The 21,691-nt window shown below is 41.8% G+C and overlaps 1 protein-coding gene across 7 annotated transcripts in view; it reads right to left on the bottom strand.

Moving 5' to 3' along the window:
• The window catches only part of PFKFB4 (6-phosphofructo-2-kinase/fructose-2,6-biphosphatase 4), a 95,425-nt gene that overhangs the window by 27,489 nt on the left and 46,245 nt on the right, over window positions 1–21,691 (bottom strand). For all 7 annotated transcript variants that reach the window (XM_054034065.1, XM_054034067.1, XM_054034063.1 and 4 more), the window contains 9 exons: window positions 21,444–21,560; window positions 11,889–11,985; window positions 9,283–9,349; window positions 6,843–6,917; window positions 5,608–5,664; window positions 4,976–5,097; window positions 3,064–3,271; window positions 2,106–2,252; window positions 362–466 (listed from right to left, as the gene is read on the bottom strand). In XM_054034065.1, the coding sequence (XP_053890040.1) occupies window positions 362–466; window positions 2,106–2,252; window positions 3,064–3,271; window positions 4,976–5,097; window positions 5,608–5,664; window positions 6,843–6,917; window positions 9,283–9,349; window positions 11,889–11,985; window positions 21,444–21,560 (995 nt within the window). The remainder of the gene's footprint in view (window positions 1–361; window positions 467–2,105; window positions 2,253–3,063; window positions 3,272–4,975; window positions 5,098–5,607; window positions 5,665–6,842; window positions 6,918–9,282; window positions 9,350–11,888; window positions 11,986–21,443; window positions 21,561–21,691) is intronic.

Below are 21,691 nucleotides of genomic sequence, written 5' to 3'. Positions count from 1 at the left end.
CAGCATATAGCTGCATGTCTAATAATAATAATAAAACCTGCTCAGCCACCTTGTGAAACAACCAAACTATCAATATAAAATTAATGGTAACATACGAAAATCCTTCCAGGCATATTTCCAAATATGGTATTTATTTTAAAACCCAAAAACCCATAAATCTTCATCAAGGGTGTATTCAGCTAAAAGGTTTTGGCTAAATAAGATCTACAAGCTCCTATAGTCCTTCCACCTGGCAAGGAAAACAACATATTACTCAATTTTCTTCAAGATACCTAGTATCTTAGAAAACATGACGCTCTCTTAACTTAAAAAAAAAAAAAAAAAAAAAAAAAAAAAGAAAGAAAGAAAAACAGCAGCATACCTCCCCCTTAGGGTATCTGTATCTGTATTTGTCTTGGTCTCTCAAAGCAAATTCAAGAGGATAGTTTTCCTGAATTTCTTCATATGTCATTTCTTCACAGACTCCCTAAGGGTAACAAAAACAAAAGGCACACAATATCCATGAGAGTCATCAGGCCCATGGGCATATCAGTAGATCTTTATCTCCCAAACCCACAGTGGCAAATTTGGAGCTTCTATGTAATAACGTATTAATCCTATAGGTGACCCAGTCATTGACATAGACTGTGTCAATTTCACAGTCATATTGAGGTAGAAGAATATTTATTATCCACATATACTGCTTTTATTCAATGCAGGATGTCCTCAGAATGATGACAGTAACTCCCAGATAAGAACATCCCAGCACACACTTAACAGACAATTGGGAAAGCTACCAGTTTCAAGGATCCTACATGTGGTCTCCAAAGAAACTTCAAAATTTATAAGTATAAGTGCCTTACAATGGTAAACAAGTGACAAGTGCCAAATATTAAAATTTTCTCTCTCCTAAGAACATGTCTGAAATTTTGGACCTAGAATTATATTGAGTGTCCTTTTTATTAGCCTGGTCCAACACACAACTTGATGGCATTTCTCTGCTTGCCTATAATGCAATAACCTTTGAATGTTGCATATGACCCACTAAAAAATTTCAAGGAACATTCTAGATATCAATGGGCAGAATGCTATTGAATTTGTGAAAAGTCAGAAAACCGGACGGGTGAAATGAGGGAACATGCAGAGCTACTAGCTTCAAACAAGTCTGCAATTGTCTACATATCGAAGAACTGGTTGACAGTAGCCACTAACACCTTTAACCTAACAATACTCTCCCCCCCATCTCAGCTCTGCTCATGGCCCCAATAAGAGTTTAAAATGCAGACACCCTAAATGACTTATCTCCCAGAAAGGGGGAGGGGAGGAAGACTTAAGAATGGTGAGGAGGAAAAGGGGACTTGAGCAGGGTGGGAGAGAGAAAAGAACACCACAGCGCCCCTAGCAGCAGAGAGGGAGCTTGTGAGGGTGGCGAAGGTACCCATGCTCAGCCTACAGAAGAAATTAACTGTGTGACTGTTACGGGGTGCTCACCACACCCCGCTGGGTTCAGCCTCCTGGCCCCGCTCCCCAGTGAGTCAGGACCACTTCAAGCTGGGGCAACACCCATGCTCTTTATTACTGTGTCCGGTCCCCACCACCAAGCTCCATTTACAGAGTATTTACAGGTTTGGCCTAGCACAGGCCTCAGTGGCAACAGGGTATCAGGCTCCTGGCTCCTTCTGAGCCTACTCTCCCCTCCTGGTCTCTGCCCCCTCCCCTCCAACTCACTTCCTCTCTAGCTTTTAGCCCCTGTTAACAAGGCTGGCAGGTGTGGCCAGTTTCCAGGCCAGTCCTAGCTAGTGGCTCAGCCCCAACTCATTTCCCCTGATTGGGGCTGGAGTGGCAGGCGCTGATTAGGGCTTCCCCTGTAGCGCCCTACCACAGTGACCCTTTAAGTTGCATACCGTTTAACCAAGACTAAGTCTAAATTCATTAGGGCACCTTTTACTAAAATATTTAACACTGTTAATGGGGAAAGGGCATAAGCCGCCTGATCTCCAGAACCATACTACTAATTACCTTCTAATCCACACAAACCCTATTACTGCACAATAAAGTACTCCCCCCATCTGAAACAAAACCACTTTCTTGAATAGTTACAAAAACGGAAACCCGGGAGAACTTACTGCATCTATTTCATTCAAAACCTTCCACTGTTCATAAGGCACTCCCAAAGCCTCCGCAGTTTGAATCGTCCTTTTCATCTGACTGGTCCAAACTTTCAGATCCTTGATGTTTTGCTCATTAATGAACTGCGCCAAGCTCTTGGCAAACTGAAAAAGACATTAGAGGTTGGATGAGGGATCAGTGCCAATATACTGTGCTTGAGTTGAAACCCAATCGGTTCTTGTCCCTTACTGCAAGTTCATTATGTTACTTTAAACAGGTTCTTTAGACTTTTCTTAAGAATATGACAGTTCCTGTTCAGCAATGAAAAGATGATACAAAGATGACAACAATCCTATTTGGTACCCCACTCCAGCCCCAAAACAACTTCCTCTTCCATCTTTACCTTACAAAGGTTCACAGGTGTCCACCAACTAAGGAGCGCCACAGGTTTAAAAATCAAAACCCAACTTAAAATAAGGACTCCTTGAAAAGTGCTTTGAGCTCAAGGTTTATACAAGTGTATCAGGGAAGAATGAAAATAGAAGCCATATATGAAGAGCTACCAGCAAACTACAATACAACTTGCCCATTCAAACCTCTTACCCACTTGCATGACATTACAGTCAAGGTAAAAGGGATATTTATGTTTGTTATAAGGAAAGGACAGAGGAAAGAAAGGAAGCTGTAAGAGATGGTCAACAACATAAGAACACCCATACTGGGTCAGACTAATGGTCCACGTAACCCACTATCCTGTCTCTGACAGTGGCCAGTGACAGATGCTTTTAGAGTGAATGAACCGAACAGGGCAATTTCAAGTGATCTTGAAAGTTGGAAGTTTAGGGACATCTGGAGCATGGGGTTGCATCCCTGACAACAGCCATTGATGGACCAATCCTCCATAAACAATAATTCCAACATCCACCCACACAAGGACACCATTTATTTGAAGTTACTTAATAAAAATGATCTTACCTCTTTCCCCCTAAGGGACAGTCCAGTGTCTCCTCCTATCCTCCCTTTCAGATTCAGTTCACTTTCTCCATGTCGACAGAGGTAGATCGAGCGAGGAGTTACATGGATATTCATGAGGTAGTAGACAATCCGGCTTTGGATATGGTCCATTACTCTATTCACAAGGTAACTCCTTCCAACATCCATGATTTTAATATAGGAAAGATCCCTTTCATGGTAAACAAATGAGACTCATAAATCATCATTTGGTTTCCTCTCTCCTCTAACTTGTACCAAGCCCCACCAACAAACATCACCACTCAAAAACAAAAAGGCAACTGCCAAAGAGACCACAAATTGAATAAATCTTCAGATATGTGAAAATATATAATATCAGTTCAAAAGGGCTAATCTTCATTATAAATCCTCAGCCTTGATGCATGGCAGCAAAGTATTGTCAACAGAGGTGCAATGAACTCATGCAAACAATTAATTTTCTCCTCACATGTAAAACTCTCATGTCACACCATTCTGTACCACTTCACTTGTGCACTGCCGCCCAGCTAGATCCTCAAAGGCAAAGCCCTTCATTGAAAGGAAGATTCAGGAGCAGTCCCAGGAAAAATTCTGACTTGCTCATGTAAGCCTGACACCATTCTGCAAATTGCAGCTGTTGCTCCCCACACCTAATAGATGTCCGGTACAGAAAGGGATTGGAGCCACCGTCACATCCACATGCCTCACTGACCCCTTCTAAAAAGGGTCACCAGAAGAGCTAGCAATCCCAGCCACCTTGTGGATGTCTCTTTGGCCAGCCCCACTCCCACCCAAGTTCTACCCACTCACATTGGGTAAGGTACAATCTGACTCATATTATCTATTTGTTTTCCTCTCCACTCCCATCTCCACCAACTTGTATAGTCGAGCTAACAATTTTGAGCAACATTCAACTTAACAAAAAAGCGTGTCAAGATTGGGGAGCCTAAAATTAGCCTTTTTGCGTTTTGCCCATTCAGCTGAGAAACCACGTGATTAAAAAAAAAAAATAACCTATTATTAAATGCAGTAAGGAACAACCACCATCACTTAATCACTGAAAGCATTTGCTGACGTTAATCATTACTGATCTGCACAGGCACAAATATCATGGCTCTTAAAGACATGATATGCACAGATAGATCTGACAGAAGCAGCTTGTCACTGCTCACGGTCAATTACACTAAAATGATTTTTCAGCATGGCAACAGCCACAAAACAAACACTGAGAAATTTACTGAGAGGATGAGTCTAGCATAAAACCCTAGGAAGAAAGCTTGAGTGCTGGTACTGGGATGTACCATGACAAAGTTCTTCCCACAGTTTCCAGACTCTACCTTAATCTCACAGTGTGTTAAATGTGAATGGTAAGTACACCTCATTTAAAACACTGAACAAATGAGTCTGGATGTCAAATTTCTTAAGACTAAGGCATTCAAAGTTGCCACAGGGATTTAAGAGTCAATGTGACTTGTGCTCTTAAATCACTTAGGCCTTGCCTACCTAGAGGAAACGGACCAGCAAAAATATTCCAGAATAACAATTCCACTATAGCTATCCTGGAATACTATAGCTATTCAGGAATTTCCCCATGGGGACACTATTCTGAAATAAAAGTGACTTTATTCTGATTATAGCAAATCCAGAGTAATTATTCTGGAATAAAGCACAGGGACGGCTATGGTGGAATAGTTATACCAGTAAATTTCCCCGTGTAGGCAAGCTGCTAAGGCCTTTGAAAAACTCTCTCTAAATTGCCAACAGATGAGATAGTAAAACAAAAAAAACAAAAAAAAAATGGTGACATATTTCCATGACAATGAGATTGAGTACACATTCCCTAATGTAATGTCATGAAATAAAGTGGTTGTGACCACAGTATTATTCTGCCACTTACTTGTCCAGAGTTTCATCTAGCATCTCATATGTGTTCTTGTAGCACTCTATTCTTTTCATGAAGTCTTCTGTAGCTTCATCATTACTACAATCAACATAATCAGGACTGCCAAGTTTCACTTGCTATTTAAAGTAAAGATAAAAGAGCACATGCATTTTTTCCCCATTTTCAGCAAAGTTTAAAGACATTTTAACCAAATGTGTGTAGCAATGGATGGCTGTTTTTAATTAAACCTAAATTCCGTACTTACTATATAAATGGGTAGGAAAACAAATCAAAAGGAAAAAGGAGATAAATGATGTTTCTTTTCTTTTAGGAGTCCTGCTAAAATAAGCCACTCAAAGAACAGCCTATTTAAAGGTAGATTAAAGAAAAAACAGAACCCATGTGAAGGGTGACTCAACTGCCAAATAATTTTTCCTTTTAAAATAAAATGAAAGGGTACAGTTTTATATTACTGCCATGAAATTACATTCTTGTTCTGTACTTCAGCAAGACCAGTGTGAAAGGAGAGGGAAAATGAGACTAAATGAAAGGTAACATTAAAAAAGTCATCATCATATGGCTGATTTTAGAGACGCTACAGTGTCTCCCGGCTTCAACCAATTTAAGAAAACTTTTCTATAACTCACCACAATATTTGCAGCAATGACCTCTGGATCTACACATACTGATTCAACAAAGAACGTCTTTAATCCAAACAGGAAATCACATGTAAGGAAGGAGGGAAGAAGGGAGAGACCTTAGAACTGCTCCAGTAATTGACAACACAAACCCACAGTTTCCACCAGTTCATGTATCAAGTCTTGCTAATTATGCCATGCTTCAAACATTCCTATGTCGACTTAGGATTGGTCTTACAGGGTACTCAATGCCCCACTAAAAGTTGAGGGTGCTCTGCACTTTGCAGCATGAGGCTCTATAATTTTCCCAAGCACCTTTCAGTAACAGAAAGCTTCTATGGCAAGAAAATTCAGATTGGCAAAGAAGCGGAAATGGAGAGTGGAAGAAAGTGAATCAGCACTCCTAAAGGTAATTGATACCTTTGAAATAAAAGCATTTTGGTGTTAAAACTAACAGAGCAGCTCTTACGTATGAGATGTACATGACATGCTTTCCCAAAGATCTATGGAGAAGCTAGATCAGGGGGAAAAAAACAGACTACTAGGAAAATGCTGAATGACAAAAAATCCTATACCCAAATAATACAGTCTTTTAAATAGAAACTTATCTGAATAAAAACAAAACAGAAAACCTCTTTCCCTTTATCAAAGTAACTAAAGGAAGGCAGTGACAGGACCTTGTTCAGAACAGAATCAGAACTGGGCTAATGACAACCATGTTTGAAACAAGTATCAGGGGGTAGCCGTGTTAGTCTGCATCCACAGAAACAACAAGGAGTCCGGTGGCATCTTAAAGACTAACAGATTTATTTGGGCGTAAGTTGTCATGGTTAAAAAACCTCACTTCTTCAGATGCATGGAGTGAAGAAGTGAGGTTTTTAACCACGAAAACTTACACCCAAATAAATCTGTTAGTCTCTAAGGTGCCACCGGACTCCTTGTTGTTTATGTTTGAAACAGTTATTGCTAACATTTATATGAACATTTATCTGTTATAGGAAGCCAAAACATAAAACAGGGCTACTGATTAATTTCACCAGGATGAAAACAGCATTCTCAGGGGGGAAAAAAACACCTTTGTAAACTCGTCAGAAAAAATGTGCTAGATTTCTACTGGCCAACATCATTTAAAAACTTAGTTGCTGTTAGCACAATTCTGATCAGAATGTCACTAGAGCACAAGACAAAACCACGCATCCACATTAGTCAGATTAATATCCCAAGCATTTTAGCTATTGACTCACCTTATAGCCATTCTCCTCACCAAATCTGAAGATGGTTTCTCTGCGTTCTCGTGTTGTGTTTGTAGCATCAAAAACCTAAGACAAATGACAGAGACAACAGTATCATAGTAGAGTCAAAATATTGCCACATCTTAACAACAGCACTAAACGATCAATAAAAGTTTCCAAGTCCTTCAACTTAAAAAACAAACAAACAAACCCTATAAACAGGAATAAGTCATTCCCAGGAACAATGTCAAAAACTTTGCTGGCACTAGATTACGGCCATAAGAATTCTGAACAAATAAAATAGCACCTGGGTTGAGAACCCACTGTTCTGAAGCATCTCTACCTGTCCTAGTAGTGAAAATGTCAAGTTACATTTCTAAAGTGGCCTACACTTTCAAAAAGTAAATGCCGCACAGACACACACAATCTAGTTCAGTACTGCTGATGATTAAAGCTGGAATTTTTCAAAGGTGCCTAATTTAACATGCCACGTTTTTAGAAAATAAAAAGCCTCACAATATTATTCAGTTCAAGAACAAACATGATGAGCATGATCTCATGGGATCCTGTTCTGCTCTCTTGTACTTATGCCATGTACCTCCCATACATTTCAATAGCTGCATATACTCCTACTCTTGTTTGAACACTATACAAAGAGGTAAACTTATTGGATTTCCCTGTAGAAGTTTTCCAGCTGCCAAAAGCTTTCAGAAACTAGATAAGATGGGAAAACCTCCATAAGAGAATGTGATTATCCATATAAAAACTGAAAAGCAAGTCTGATGTAAAGAGAGGTTCTGACTATAATAAATGGCATGAATTATACTCCATTTATAATGACTTTAGAAATCATATTCATAATTTTCCTATTCATAAGCAGAATGTACATGGTGAACATTATTGTGAGATAACTGCACACACCTTGGGTATATCGCAAAATGGGTGACTAAATGCAAAATATCTTCAGCCACATACATTCTATTATGCAAACTTTCATGTTTGTTGAGACTTCTATGAAATGGGTTGCATTTGGCAATTTATTTTGATTTTTAAAATTGAGCATAAAAAGTAAAAAATGTCCTTTAAATAGCATGTCCTTATTTTTCAACACTCCAAATAACAGGATAAAATTTAGCTTCTTCTAATTTTTTTTTTTTAATACTCAGAAATAAAAAGATACCTGCACTACTATGAACTCACAGACAGACTGAGTTTTTAAATAAATTCATATTGCACATTTAGATCCTTACATGTTCTAATGGAAAAACTGTTTTGGCAGATAAGTATACACCTTATTATATAAACAATCACTACATTAGTCAAAACATTAAATGTACGGTAAAGTGTAATGATCAAAACAGAGAGCAGGTGCCTTGCATAACTTGTAAACCATACCCATGAATTGTAGGTTTTCCTAATAGTGAAACAGGCATCAATTTCTTCATAGGCAACATTTAAATAGTATATAAGATATAAAATGTTATTTTGAGTCCCAAATTATGGCTTAAATTTACAATAAAATGCTAGTTTGACTAACTCACTGAACACTGAGTGACAGCTGCACATGTCAACGGTCTCAAAAACAGAGTTCAAATTATGCAGAAACCTTAATAATCCCCCAGAGGAAACAAAATTAAAATGTCATTTGAATGAACAGCCCATGTTTTGAATCCTTTGCATATTACTGGCATTAGATGAGCAGAGATTCTAACAGCCAAATTTTACACTGAAGATTCAAATCTCAAAAACCAAGCCAATAAGTTACAACTTAGTAGAAAGTAAAAGCGTGTGCATGTGCATTCCCAAGTAGTTTTCCATTAACAGTTATATTAACTGTGTTCCAACAGGAGTTTGTGCCATCACTGATCAAACTGCCAGCAAAATTAAAAACACTATGTGCAACATTGGTGGCATTAACTTTAATTGACAACCCATTGAGTGTGGTCCACTGGGTTTTATTTTCACAAGGGAAGAAAATGTTCAGCAGGTTTGTCCTACTTCTTCTCAGAGGCATTTTTAGAGTGTCAATAACACTAGTATTAAGTCACTTCTTTTAGGAAAAAATTTAAAACATTTTTACCTTTGATTTAAACATTGGAGTAGGATACCAAATGGTTCTGGATGCATCTATATTATGATTAAACAGGCTATTTTACCATATAAAAGCACAGGCACTTTCCTCAGCACTAGCACAGCTTGGTAGCATTAGACATCACCCACACATTTCTAAGGGAGGCTGTTTCAGGATTTAATTATGAAAATATCATGTTTTCCTTTCACAAAATGACCATTGCAGCAGCAACATAAATCCAGTTTCCATTTACAAAGAAAATGTAAGACACACAATTAAATGATTCTGGACTGAATCAGATTATGTATAATCCAGGACAGGTTGGTGATTTTGCAGAGACCACACTCCAAGAATTTGCCTTCAAGAAGACAGAAAACTTACAGCCACATGCCCATTTTCTTCACTGAGGTACTGCTGGACATCATTCAGAGCTGCTAAGGCACACTGTCTTAAAGGAAAAAAGACACATGCTAGTTTAACTAATTTAATTATCCATAATTATGCTTAGCACTACACAACTCTTTGCTTTCAAAGTGCTGAAGAAACATTAGTCAGTCATCAATATATTTGATATGTACTATCTCCACATTACAGGTGGGGAAATGGGCAGAGAGGTGAACTGACTTGCCCAAGGCCATAGATCACAGGCACGCAGCTTTGGACAAAAACGAAAGCAGACATCCTCTGGCAATCTGACACGTTGCACAGGTCAGCACATAACATACAGAATGTTCTACTGCCCAGCTTACAACCCTGGATCAATGTTCACAGATCCATAAAATAATACTATAATAAAAACGCCACTTAAGCTGAAAGGTTCCTCCCTCTCCTCCCCCAAACGCTTACCCATGGGCAGCTGACTCTTAATTTGGTCTTCCATTAAGAAAACATGGTTGCTCAGTGTTTTGAGTTGTGGCCTCATTTTCTTAGGTTAAAATAAATAATTGTTACAACCATTTTGTCTCAAGATATTTCTCAGTAGTCTACTTGCTTTGGACTTCTATGCTGGGTTTCTTATGGTTTTTCTCTTGTTTTTAGCATGCTCGACTCTCATTTTGTCTTAAACTTAGTGTGTATTCGTTTTAATGTAAATTAACACAACCACAGCCACTAGTCTGAAACTGAATCACAAATGATACAAGACAATATTTAGAACTGGCTGGAAGAACACAGAAAACCCTGCATTTTTTTATTTAAAATGGCTTAACGTTCAGATAATTTTCTTCCACTCAATTATTTGACCAGATCTAGTAATAATCTCAAAATGAAATTTTCAATACCTAAATAATACTATGGATAATGTCTGTTTATTCTTTGTGAAATGGACAATTTATCTACCAGGAAATGGGATTTCACATGAACCATCAGATAGCAACAATTTTTGCTAACAACCAACCTAAATGACATATGGTAGCTGCCAAACAGGCCGGATTTGGCTCAATATCCTACACTGGGTTTTACTGGCATTGCTTTTCTAATTTAGGTTCTGGAGTGAAATGTCTAGTTTTCCAAGTGTAACTGATATTCTGTGCTCTTGGTAAAAATTTTGTCTTAAAAGAAAAAATGAGTGCTTTTTAATTCCAACAACTTTTACATTGCAAACATTTCTATACCAACAGCTACTTGTTAATAGAGTTTGTAAATTAAGATGCATCAATAAATCCTTCGATAACTAAACACACTTCCCATTCCCTTCGCAGCAAATGGGGCAGATTTGATCACGTGGCTTATCAATTACTGTAATTCCAGTAATTTAGTCTAATAAGCATCATGGAGGCACATTAAGCTGAATTTTAGCTACAAGTAAAAGGTAGAGACTTAGGAGGCCAATGAAACGCATCTATCTCATGTCAAAACCACACAGCAGGTTCTTCTGTTCCTTGTATTAGTGATATTGCTTGTTGCAAGGGACATACAAAATACTGAACAGAAGGTCTCAGTGATGGAGGGGGGAAAAGACACAAATTTCAAATATTTGGTTTTGCATCACAATTCAGAGAGGATTTGGCTTCCTCTTGCCCATCTGCCTCCCTTATCTCTGCTTCTGTGATAGAAAAACTCTCTCCCCACTCCATACCAGTGGTTCTCTCACCATGACCAACAGACTTTCCTCCTCATAGTTTGGAGGAGTTCCATCTGCTTTCTTTGTCCGCAGTATTTACCACTGGTGCTCCGCTCCCTCCACCTAATTCCCAGGCATAGCAAACAGAGAGCTAATCAGTGCAATTCACCAGCAGACTTGACTGCATACAGAATACGAAGCAGTTCTCACGCTGTCAGACGAAGACAGTGCAGTTCCAGCTCCCCTGAAGCACTGATTGGAATATATTCAAATACACTTTAAATTAGAATAGAAATTCTAATATGTGCGGCAAAAGAGAAAAGATAGGTGTGCACCCTTTTTGGCAGTGGGAAAAAGGGGACAAAGGGAGTCTACTTATTTACCACCTTAGAAATACTAGGACTGTCAAGTCTCATCTACTCGGTTTTTATTGGCAGTCTACTTGAGGTACCTGTGAAATGGAATGGCAGCATTCACAGCCTGTTGAAGGGCCAGAGGTGATGAATTTTAAATAAAGCCAACTGTTTTAGTTGTTTGAGTTAAAACAAAGATTAAACTAAATTTTAAACAGTCCAAACAAGAGACTCTGCCCCTGCTCCTCTAAGTATCAGGGAGTAGCCCCATTAGTCTGTATCCACAAAAACAATGCGGAGTCCGGTGGCACCTTCAAGACTAACAGATTTATTTGGGTTTAAGCTTTCATGGGTAAACTTATGCCGAAATAAATCTGTTAGTCTTGAAGGTGCCACCGGACTCCTCATTGTTTTTGCTCCTCTAAGATTTCATTTCTTTGGTATCTGATATAGTCCTACAGAGATTTCCAGGGCATACAAAATCAGAATATACAGTGGTTCCCAATAGTACATTATAAAATATCATTAGAATTAAACTGGTATTGTGTAAAGCCAAAAATATTCCAACTTACTTTCTGATTTTCAAGCCCTCTTCATTGTCTGGCAAGAAGAACTCAAAGGATTTGTATGTTTTTACCAAATCTCGACGGTACTGACCAACATTAAATTCTGTGGAGAAAAGTCATTATTAGTTGGGATTAATAATCCTGCAAGTAATTAGCATTAAAAAAAAAACACATTTAATGACAGTTCTGAAAAAATTCACCTCCAGGAATCAGTCTAGTTTGTACCTGGACAACAAAACTAGTTATACATCTCATTTCAGTAAAGTAAAGCCTTGTGGTTACAAAACAGGACCAAGTGTGAGCAAATTTGGGTTCTATTCCACAGCCTTCTGTGCACCTTTGGGCAAATCACTTCACCTTCATGTGCCTCAGTTTCCCCACCTGTAAAATAGGTTAAGTTACTTCCTTCCTCACAGAAACGTTGAGTTAATTTAATTCATTTCTGTAAAGCACTTCAATAATCTTTTTTCCTTCCACAAATTATTATAGTGAAATTGTATTTCCATAGCACCTAATATCCAAAGACTAACTATTACATAAAGAGAAAAGAGTTATATATGGAATTAGTCAGCCTAGTTTTTGGCTAAATACACCTTACTTTCCCCCCCATGTACTGTATTATGTGAACACAACCTATTTATTTATATTCTATAAGAAGTAACAAGTGTATATACCATCCGAAAAACCTCCTATAGGTTAAAAATATATAGAGGGGCACAAAGCGCAGTGCATTTATTGCACATACACTGAATGTGCCATCACTGATCAAAGGGCAATTGTCTTGTGTCTGGACAAAGGTCTACGCCAGCAGGAGTGTCACAGCACAGATGATCAAAGCAAGGCACCAGTAACTTAGCAAACAAGGCAAATGGAATTGTACCATAATTAAGTTTATAAAATAGGGCTCTGAGTACAGCAACTAACGTTTATCTTTTTTTGTGTTTATGGGTTTTCTTTGCTGTACCTTGAGCATTTGTTTAAACTAACCTGGATTGAACATTCTGTTTGAGGAACTACTGTTACTTGCCAGTCTTCATTTCCAGAAGAAGATAAAGAAATAGGGGAAATTAACTACTGAGCTGTTGTTCAGACTCTCCTGACAACAGCACTAAAAAGGGTCACAGACTAGGAAATTAATAGTAGTTTAATCCTGGACAAAACATACTGCTGAACTTTAACAGTCATCACAATAAATTAGCTAGTACAGCCAATGAAAACTTTAGTAACCAGCTGAATGGCATCTATGTCCTGAGTGGCATCAGGACAATTTCCACACAAACTAGTCATCGTTTACAAACCCAGGAGAAGAATATGCAGAAGAGGGAAAGGAACTTTAAGAATTATTATTTTATTAAGAAACAGATCTTTTCTTCATGTCAAAGCCCTTTAAAATTAAGAACTACCGAAAAGTACAGTTTGCAAAATTAGCCATACATGAAATTCTTTCTAAAAGAAAAAAGATTCTATATTGCTTCTCCCTAGGGCACCCTTTTCCTTATGATTAGTATCTATTCAATACAGAAATCTCACTGAAGAAACCCAATTTAATTTAGCACCTTGTGGTCCAAATGTGGTACATAGTTTGGGATTATCCAAAAAAGCCTCCAAAAGGAAGTAGAATACCCAAATCTCACTGAAATTCAATTGAATTTGAGCACTTAGCTCCCTTAGGCTACTTGGATTTGATTTGATCGGAAAGGATAAAAGCAAGTGTCTAATTATTTTTTAAATAATTCTCATTATGGGAGTCTCAGGCTATTTGTCTCAATGTTCTTTATTTCATTCAACATGAGCTACGTGAGAAGATGCCACTCACCTGATCTCTGGATTTTTGATAATCTAGTAATTTTCATACCCACATCAAAGGCTATAAAATCTTATTATACTGAGTACATTCTGTTATTTTTAAATGACATTAAGAAACCTCAGAGTGAAAAAGAGTACATGACCAGACATTTATTACACAAATATCATCCATCAAGTTAGCCTATGACAACAGAGTGATAGACAACGCAAGAGCTATCTATTCGATCAGAGGAAAGGTATTTTAAACTGATTCAGCTCTGATGAAATTGCATTCGTGATGACAAAACAACAAGCTGTTCCTCTGAAGCTAAAGATTAAATGCAAGATATATTTTCCAACAGTAGCAAGGGGGACTAGACTACAGGTCATATGACTGTAAATCCCCAGCAGCCATTATCAGGACAACCCTCACTGACAGCCTAGTCAGGAATTAGAAATAGCAACTGAGCCATACAAATGGCAAGGTTTGTAATGGAGATGATACAGAAGGATTCCCTTCCTGAATATCCAGTTCATTTTAAAATTTTAATTTTTAAAACACAAACATTTAAATTTACAGACCTGTTATTTAAGTCTGTGGAACTTTTACCACAGTTCAAGCCAACCATCCCTGCCTACTGCAACTGATAAGCCAACCTCCCCCAGCGCCTCCTGCCCGCCAGCAGCCCTGCCAATCAACTCCTCCCTCTCTCTCCCAGCGCCTCCTGCACACCATGGAACAGTTGTTCCACAGCGTGCAGGAGGCGCTGGGAGAGAGAGGGAGGAGCAGGGACCAGGCATGCTTGGGGGAGGGGACAGGAAGAGGCAGGGTGAGAAGAGGCAGGGTTGGGGTGCAGCATTGGGGGAAGGGATGGAGTGGGGATCGGGCAGGAAGAGGCGGAGCAGGGATTTACAGAAGAAGTGGAGTGGGGGCGGGGCCTGAGGCTGAGCAGGGGTTGAGCACCCCCCAGGACAACTGGAAGCCAGTGCCTGTGGACGAGACCCAGAATCTACTCCCCCAATCTTGGACATGGACAGTGTCTTACGTATTGTCCAACATAGGATTTTTGCTTCGCAAAGTTGAGTGTGCAGCATTTATCTCTTTGAGCTCGATAACTATCCCCAATAAGGACGATAAGGCAGCAGAGGAATCCTGGCTACTATAATAGCTTGCTGAATTTAAAAGGATATTACACTTAGGCCTGGTCTACACTAGGAGGTTATGTCGAATTTAGCAGCGTTAATTCGAATTAACCCTGCACCCGTCCACACAACGAAGCTATTTAGTTCGACATAGAGGTCTCTTTAAATCGATTTCTGTACTCCTCCCCGACGAGGGGAGTAGCGCTAAATTCGACATGGCCATGTCGAATTAGGGTTAGTGTGGACAGAATTCAATGCTAATAGCTCTGGGAGCTATCCCACAGTGCACCACTCTGTTGACGCTCTGGACAGCAGTCCGAGCTCGGATGCTCTGACCAGCCACACAGGAAAAGCCCTGGGAAAATTTGAATTCCTTTTCCTATCTGGGCAGTTTGAATCTCATTTCCTGTTTGGACATCGTGGCGAGCTCAGCAGCACTGGCAACGATGCAGAGCTCTCCAACAGAGGTGACCGAGCAATCGCAGAATAGAAAGAGGGCCCCAGCATGGACTGATCAGAAAGTCTTGGATCTGATCGCTGTGTGGGGCGATGAGTCCGTGCTTTCGGAGCTGCGATCAAAAAGACAGAATGCAAAGATCTACGAGAAGATCTCAAAAGCCATGACGGAGAGAGGATACAGCCGGGATGCAACGCAATGCCGCGTGAAAATCAAGGAGCCGAGACAAGCGTATCAGAAGACCAAAGAGTCAAACGGACGCTCCGGATCCCAGCCCCAGACATGCCGTTTCTACGAGGCACGGCATTCCATTCTAGATGCCGCCGCCACCACTACCCCACCACTGACCGTGGACTCTGACGATGGAGTATTGTCGACGGCCGCTTCCTCGGAGCTGTTCGCGGACGGGGAAAGTGAGGAAGGAGATGAGGAGGATGAGACAGTCGACAGCGCTTTCAACGCTGATTTCCCCGACAGCCAGGATTTCTTCATCACCCTCACGGAGATCCCCTACCAACCCTCCCAAGGCGGTAACCCAGACCGGAATCAGGGGAAGGATCAGTAATAAGCGTTTTAAACATTTATTTTGAATTGAATAGGCATGGTATGTTAGCACTGGGTTTTTAATGATTAGTTTGCCTTAGGCGCTTAAGTTTTTAGTCCTTGCCAGTGCAGCTACTGGAAAAGTCTGTTAACATATCTGGGGATAGAGTAGAAATCCTCATGGGACATCTCCACGAAGTAATGTGAAAGCCTTTGCATCAGGTTCCTGGGGAGAGCGGCCTTATTGCCTCCTCCATGGTAGGAAACTTTTCCGCGCCAGGCTAGCAGCAGGTACTCCGGTATCATTGCCTGGCAAAGCATGGCGGCATACGGCCCTGGTGTTTGCTGGCATTCACGCAGCATGCGGTCTTTCTCTGTCTCTGTAATCCTCATCAGAGTGATATCACTCATGGTGACCTGCTTTGAATTAGGGGAATTTTAGTATGGGGACTGATTGCCTGTTCCTTTAAATAACTGTAACCGGCGGTTTACAGCCACGCAGTGGAGGCGGGGAGGCGAACCGTTCCTGCTGAGCGGTTCGCCGGCAGCATGCAGGGATCTTTCCCGGGGACAGCCGCGCCGGGGGTGGGACAGGGGCAGAGTTCATGCTGGCCGGATCGCCGGCAGCAGGAACTGGCCAACGCTAGGAGCATTGCTTGGAACGTGAAAGGAGGTCACTGCTGTAAATTAAACTTTAAGCAGCCAAAAGTCTACGGCTTACCAAGGCTGCCTGCTAGCAGAATTCCGTTGTCTGGCCCCGCTTGTGTGATCTGTACAGCAAGACCCCAGGCACTCAATGTGAAGACAGAAAATTTGACCTTGTACTGACTGCACATGTGATAGGTACTGTGCATGGTCTTGTTCACAGAGAAAGACTATATTTATTGTTTGCAAAAATGTTTCTTTTTGAGGAATTCAATCCCTTTTTCCCATCCCACAGCTGCGAGTGTCTCCCGAGCTACCCCGGCATCCCCCTCCCAGAGGCTGGCGCAGATCAGGCAGCGAAAGAAAAGGACACGGGACAAGATGGTCTCAGAACTTATGGTCTGTTCCCGAGCCGAGGCGGCACAGCAGACCCAGTGGAGGGAGAACATGTCACAATACCAGCGATCACACAGCGAACAGGAGGACAGGTGGTGGCAGGAAGACCAGCAGGCGACTCAAACGCTGCTTGGACTAATGAGGGAGCAAACGGATACGCTCCGGCGCCTTGTAGATGTTCTGCAGGACCGGAGGCAGGAAGACAGAGCCCCGCTGCATTCTATCGCTAACCACCCTCCCCCACCACAAAGTCCCATCCCCCCCTCACCCAAAGTCCCAAGAAGGAGGGGCGGCAGGGGCCGTGAAAACAGTCACTCCACCCTGCAGACTGCTCAAGTAACAGAAGGCTCTCATTCCCAAAGATTTGATACGTCCTTTCCTTCCCTCCAAATGCACCTCACCCAAGCCCCTGTCCCAGTTTCATCCCCTAAGTGTGTAGTTCTTAATAAAAAATATGTTTCTGTTAATTACTGTTTCCGACATGTTCTTTTAGAGGACTGTGTGTTTGAACGGGGGGAAAGGGGGTTGGTAATTGGAAAGCACAGTCACCTTTACCAGGGTACAGACACAGGGGCAGGTTCAGCAGAAGGTCACACACACATTGCAGTCACTAGGCACACTGGTCAGTCTGGGAGGTGGTTTTCATGTTCTGTGGGGGGGGGGGCTATGTGAATTTGTGGCAGGGGAGGGCGGTTACAAATCTTATGCAGCGGTCCTTAGCCTGGATGACAGAGCCACGCAGCAGGGGATCTGTAACCACCCTCCCCCGCCACAAAGTCACATAGCCCCCACACACAGAGTCCCGAAAAGGAGGGGTGGCAGGCTCCATTGAAACAACCAGTCCACCACTGCGAACCGCTCTAGGAGCAGGAGCCTGTCATTCCTCGAGTTTAGAAGCGTCCTTTCCATCACTACACCCGCTTCCCACCAGTCTGCGTCCCAGTTTCAACCCTTTACCGCGAAATCCTTAATAAAGAAAATGGTGTTAATGAACAAAGTTTCATTTATTTTATTTTTAAAGGTGTGTTGGAATGGGGGGAAGGGAGTTGGTAACTGGAGAGGATAGTCAACATTAACTGTGTAAAGAAACGGGGGCAGGTTCAGCTTCTGTTTTAAAAAACGTAATAGTCACAGGTTACCCTGGTCACTCTGGAACCTAGCTTTCAAAGCTTCCCGGATGCACTGCGCGTCCCGCTGGACTCTTCTAATTGCCCGGGTGTCTGGTTGGGCATAATCAGCAGCCAGGCGATTTGCCTCAACCTCCCACCCCGCCATAAACGTCTCCCCCTTGCTCTCACACAGATTGTGGAGCATACAGCAAGCTGCAATAACAATGGGGATATTGGTTTCACTGAGATCAGAGCGAGTCAGTAAGCTTCTCCATCTCCCCTTCAGATGTCCAAAAGCACACTCCACCACTATTCTGCACTTGCTCAGCCGGTAGTTGAAGAATTCTTTTTCACTGTCCAGGGCGCCTGTATAGGGCTTCATGAGCCGGGGCATTAGCGGGTAGGCTGGGTCCCCAAGGATCACTATAGGCATCTCCACATCCCCAACAGTTATTTTGTGGTCCGGGAAGTAAATACCTTCCTGTAGCCATCTAAACAGACCAGAGTTCCTGAAAACGCGAGCGTCATGAACCTTGCCCGGCCATCCGACATTGATGTTGGTAAAACATCCCCTATGGTCCACCAGTGCTTGCAGCACCATTGAAAAGTAGTCCTTTCGGTTAATGTACTGGCTGGCCTGGTGGTCCGGTCCCAGGATAGGGATGTGAGTTCCATCTATAGCCCCACCGCAGTTTGGGAATCCCATCGCAGCGAAGCCATCTATGAACACCTGCATGTTTCCCAGGGTCACTGCCTTTGAGAGCAGTAGCTCAACGATTGCGTTGGCTACTTGCATCACAGCAACCCCCATGGTAGATTTGCCCACTCCAAACTGATTCGCGACTGACCGGTAGCTGTCTGGCGTTGCAAGCTTCCAGAGGGCTATGGCCACTCGCTTCTGGATAGTCAGGGCTGCTCGCATCCGGGTGTCATTGCGCTTCAGGACAGGGGACAGCAACTCACAAAGCTCCAGGAACGTTCCCTTACGCATCTGAAAGTTTCACAGCAACTGTGATTCATCCCAGACCTGCAGCACTATGCGGTCCCACCAATCCGTGCTTGTTTCCCGGGCCCAAAATCGCCGTTCCACAGCATCAACATGACCCATTGCCACCATGATGTCCACGGCGTGGGGTCCCATGCTTTGTGAGAGGTCTGTGCCCCTCTCAGACTTAATGTCCTCACCGCGCTGCCACAGCCTCCTCGCCCGATTTCGCAGCATCTGCCTCTGAAAAAGGTGGATGATAAGGCGCGAGATGTTGACAACGGCCATAACTGCAGCGATGATCGCAGCGGGCTCCATGCTCGCGGTGCTGTGGCGTCCTCGCTGTCAGTCACCAGAAAAGTGCGCCAACTGATTGCCCGCCGACGCTTTCACGGAGGGAGGGCGGGAGTGATGGTTGGATGACAACAGTTACCCAAAACCACCCTCGACACATTTTTTGCCCCAGCAGGCATTGGAGGCTTGACCCAGAATTCCAATGGGCAGCGGGGACTGCAGGAACTGTGGGATAGCTACCCACAGTGCACCGCTTCCAATGTCTATGCTTGCCCCGTTAGTGTGGACTCACAAAGTCGAATTACTGTCCTAGTGTGGATACACATGTTCGACTTTGTAATATCGGTTCCACAAATTCGCTTTAAGTAAAATCGAAATACTCTCGTAGTGTACACATACCCTTAGGCTACATCTACACTACGGGGGGGGGGGGGGGTCGATTTAAGATACGCAAATTCAGCTACACAAATAGCGTAGCTGAATTCGACGTATCGCAGCCGACTTACCCCGCTGTAGGGACGGCGGCAAAATCGACCTCTGCGGCTTCCCGTCGACGGCGCTTACTCCCACCTCCGCTGGTGGAGTAAGAGCGTCGATTCGGGGATCGATTGTCGCGTCCCGACGGGACGCAATAAATCGATCCCCGAGAGGTCGATTTCTACCCGCCGATTCAGGCGGGTAGTGTAAACCCAGCCTTAGATACCTTATTTTTTTAAAAAAAAAATTTAAATAAAGTCAATTTGCCCCATCATCTGAATAGGAGATGTCAACAGGTGGCACAGCCTTCTAAGTTATTTTTCTTAATGTGCAAGCAAGTTTTGACTCTTGGGAGTCAAGTTTTGACTCTGTGGGGATGTTAATTTTGGTTAGAAGAAGCTTCAGGGGGAAGAGAGAGAGAGGAAACTGTGTGAGCAGCAGGAGAATTTGCTCTCTGCCTTGGGCTCTGATTAGGAAAATTTCTTGACATAGAGCTCCTCCCTGAGAACTAGACAGCAGTGTTGGCCTGAGTTTCCTGTAAGAAGGCAATGGCCTACATGACTGTCTCATTTCATGACTGCTGCATGTGTTTATAAAAACCAGGTTACACTTTAAAAGGTATCCTGAATCTGAATCAGTGATTTCTCCTCCACTGGAAACCAAAGTACAAGGCCCTGGATTTTTGCTACCACTCGTCAGAGAGGACACTGGTGTCAGAACTGACAACAATATTTTGGAAATATTATATATACACCCCACTGTTCCACAAGAACACTGAGCATCTACCACCTACGAATAAGCTATATATCATTTCCAGAATCATCTACCCAATGCAAATAATGTTAGAGATTTATAAAATTATAAATAAATTATTTTAAAAGTCCAATCCTAAATTTAATAGGAAGGGTTTGACAAAGTCAAATGGCAGTCTAAATTCAGCCCAGAACACATTTTCCATATTTCATTTTTTTTCCTTCAAAAGCAGTTAAGAAATGAGTGTCTGATCTCAATATACGCATCAGAAGTTTGACCTTTCACATTAACTATGTTGTTTAACTGCATTATAGGTAGATATCTATAGTATTTATATGTCCCCCCCACCCCATTACTGTAGTAACATTCTGAGTCTTCACACTTAGTAATGGGTTGGTTAAGTCTTCCAAACTTTAGTTGTTTAGTCATCTCTAAAGATTCAGAGTCCCTGCCACTCCACAAATAAACTATAACTTTATTTTTACTTAGTGCCTTTATTCGGGACTCTCTAAGTGCTTTACCAACATTACCCAGTGAGCAACAATGAGATAGATACTATTACATCCATTTTATGTAATAAAGATAAAGAGTAGCACAGAGAAATTAAGAGATTTCCTCAAAGGTCACATAGGAAGGCAATGGTAAAGTTAGGAACTGATTCCAGGAGTGCTAACTTAGACCCCTCCAGTAAACAAAATCTCTTCTCAGATACCAAAACAAGTTAGTCAACTGTAAGAGTCAGTACATGGAAGATAAATGCAGAGAGTTCATTCAGGAATCTGTCTAGAAAAAGGGGAAAACTGATCAGACAAAACAGCTGATATACAGAATGAAATTTAAATGGAATAAAGAAATAAGTATACACCGAATGAAGGACATTGACAAGAGGGCAAGAAGAAACAACAGGGAAATATATTAAAAAAGCTAACAGTCCCAAAAGAAACCTTGTGATGTAAACAAAAGCAGAACAAAACCTTTTGTAGGCACTCCAATCCAGTTTAAGTAGCGTGTCAGTTTCTTGGAGATGTATGTTTTCCCTCTGGCTGGGAGGCCCACCATGACAATCAGTGTAGGACAATTGGTCATACAGACTGAAAGAAAAAGAAATGTTTACAATTAACATGATGCCAAGCAAAGGCTCAAGTAAAAGCAGGAAATTATGGCGTGTAAGCCCCTAAGGAAGTGGCTGATCAGACAGGTCATGCACTCAGTGGTTATTCCA

This window comes from Malaclemys terrapin, chromosome 7, assembly GCF_027887155.1.
Source record: "Malaclemys terrapin pileata isolate rMalTer1 chromosome 7, rMalTer1.hap1, whole genome shotgun sequence".
NCBI lineage: Eukaryota > Metazoa > Chordata > Testudines > Emydidae > Malaclemys > Malaclemys terrapin.
This window is presented reverse-complemented; position numbering and strand designations above follow the sequence as displayed.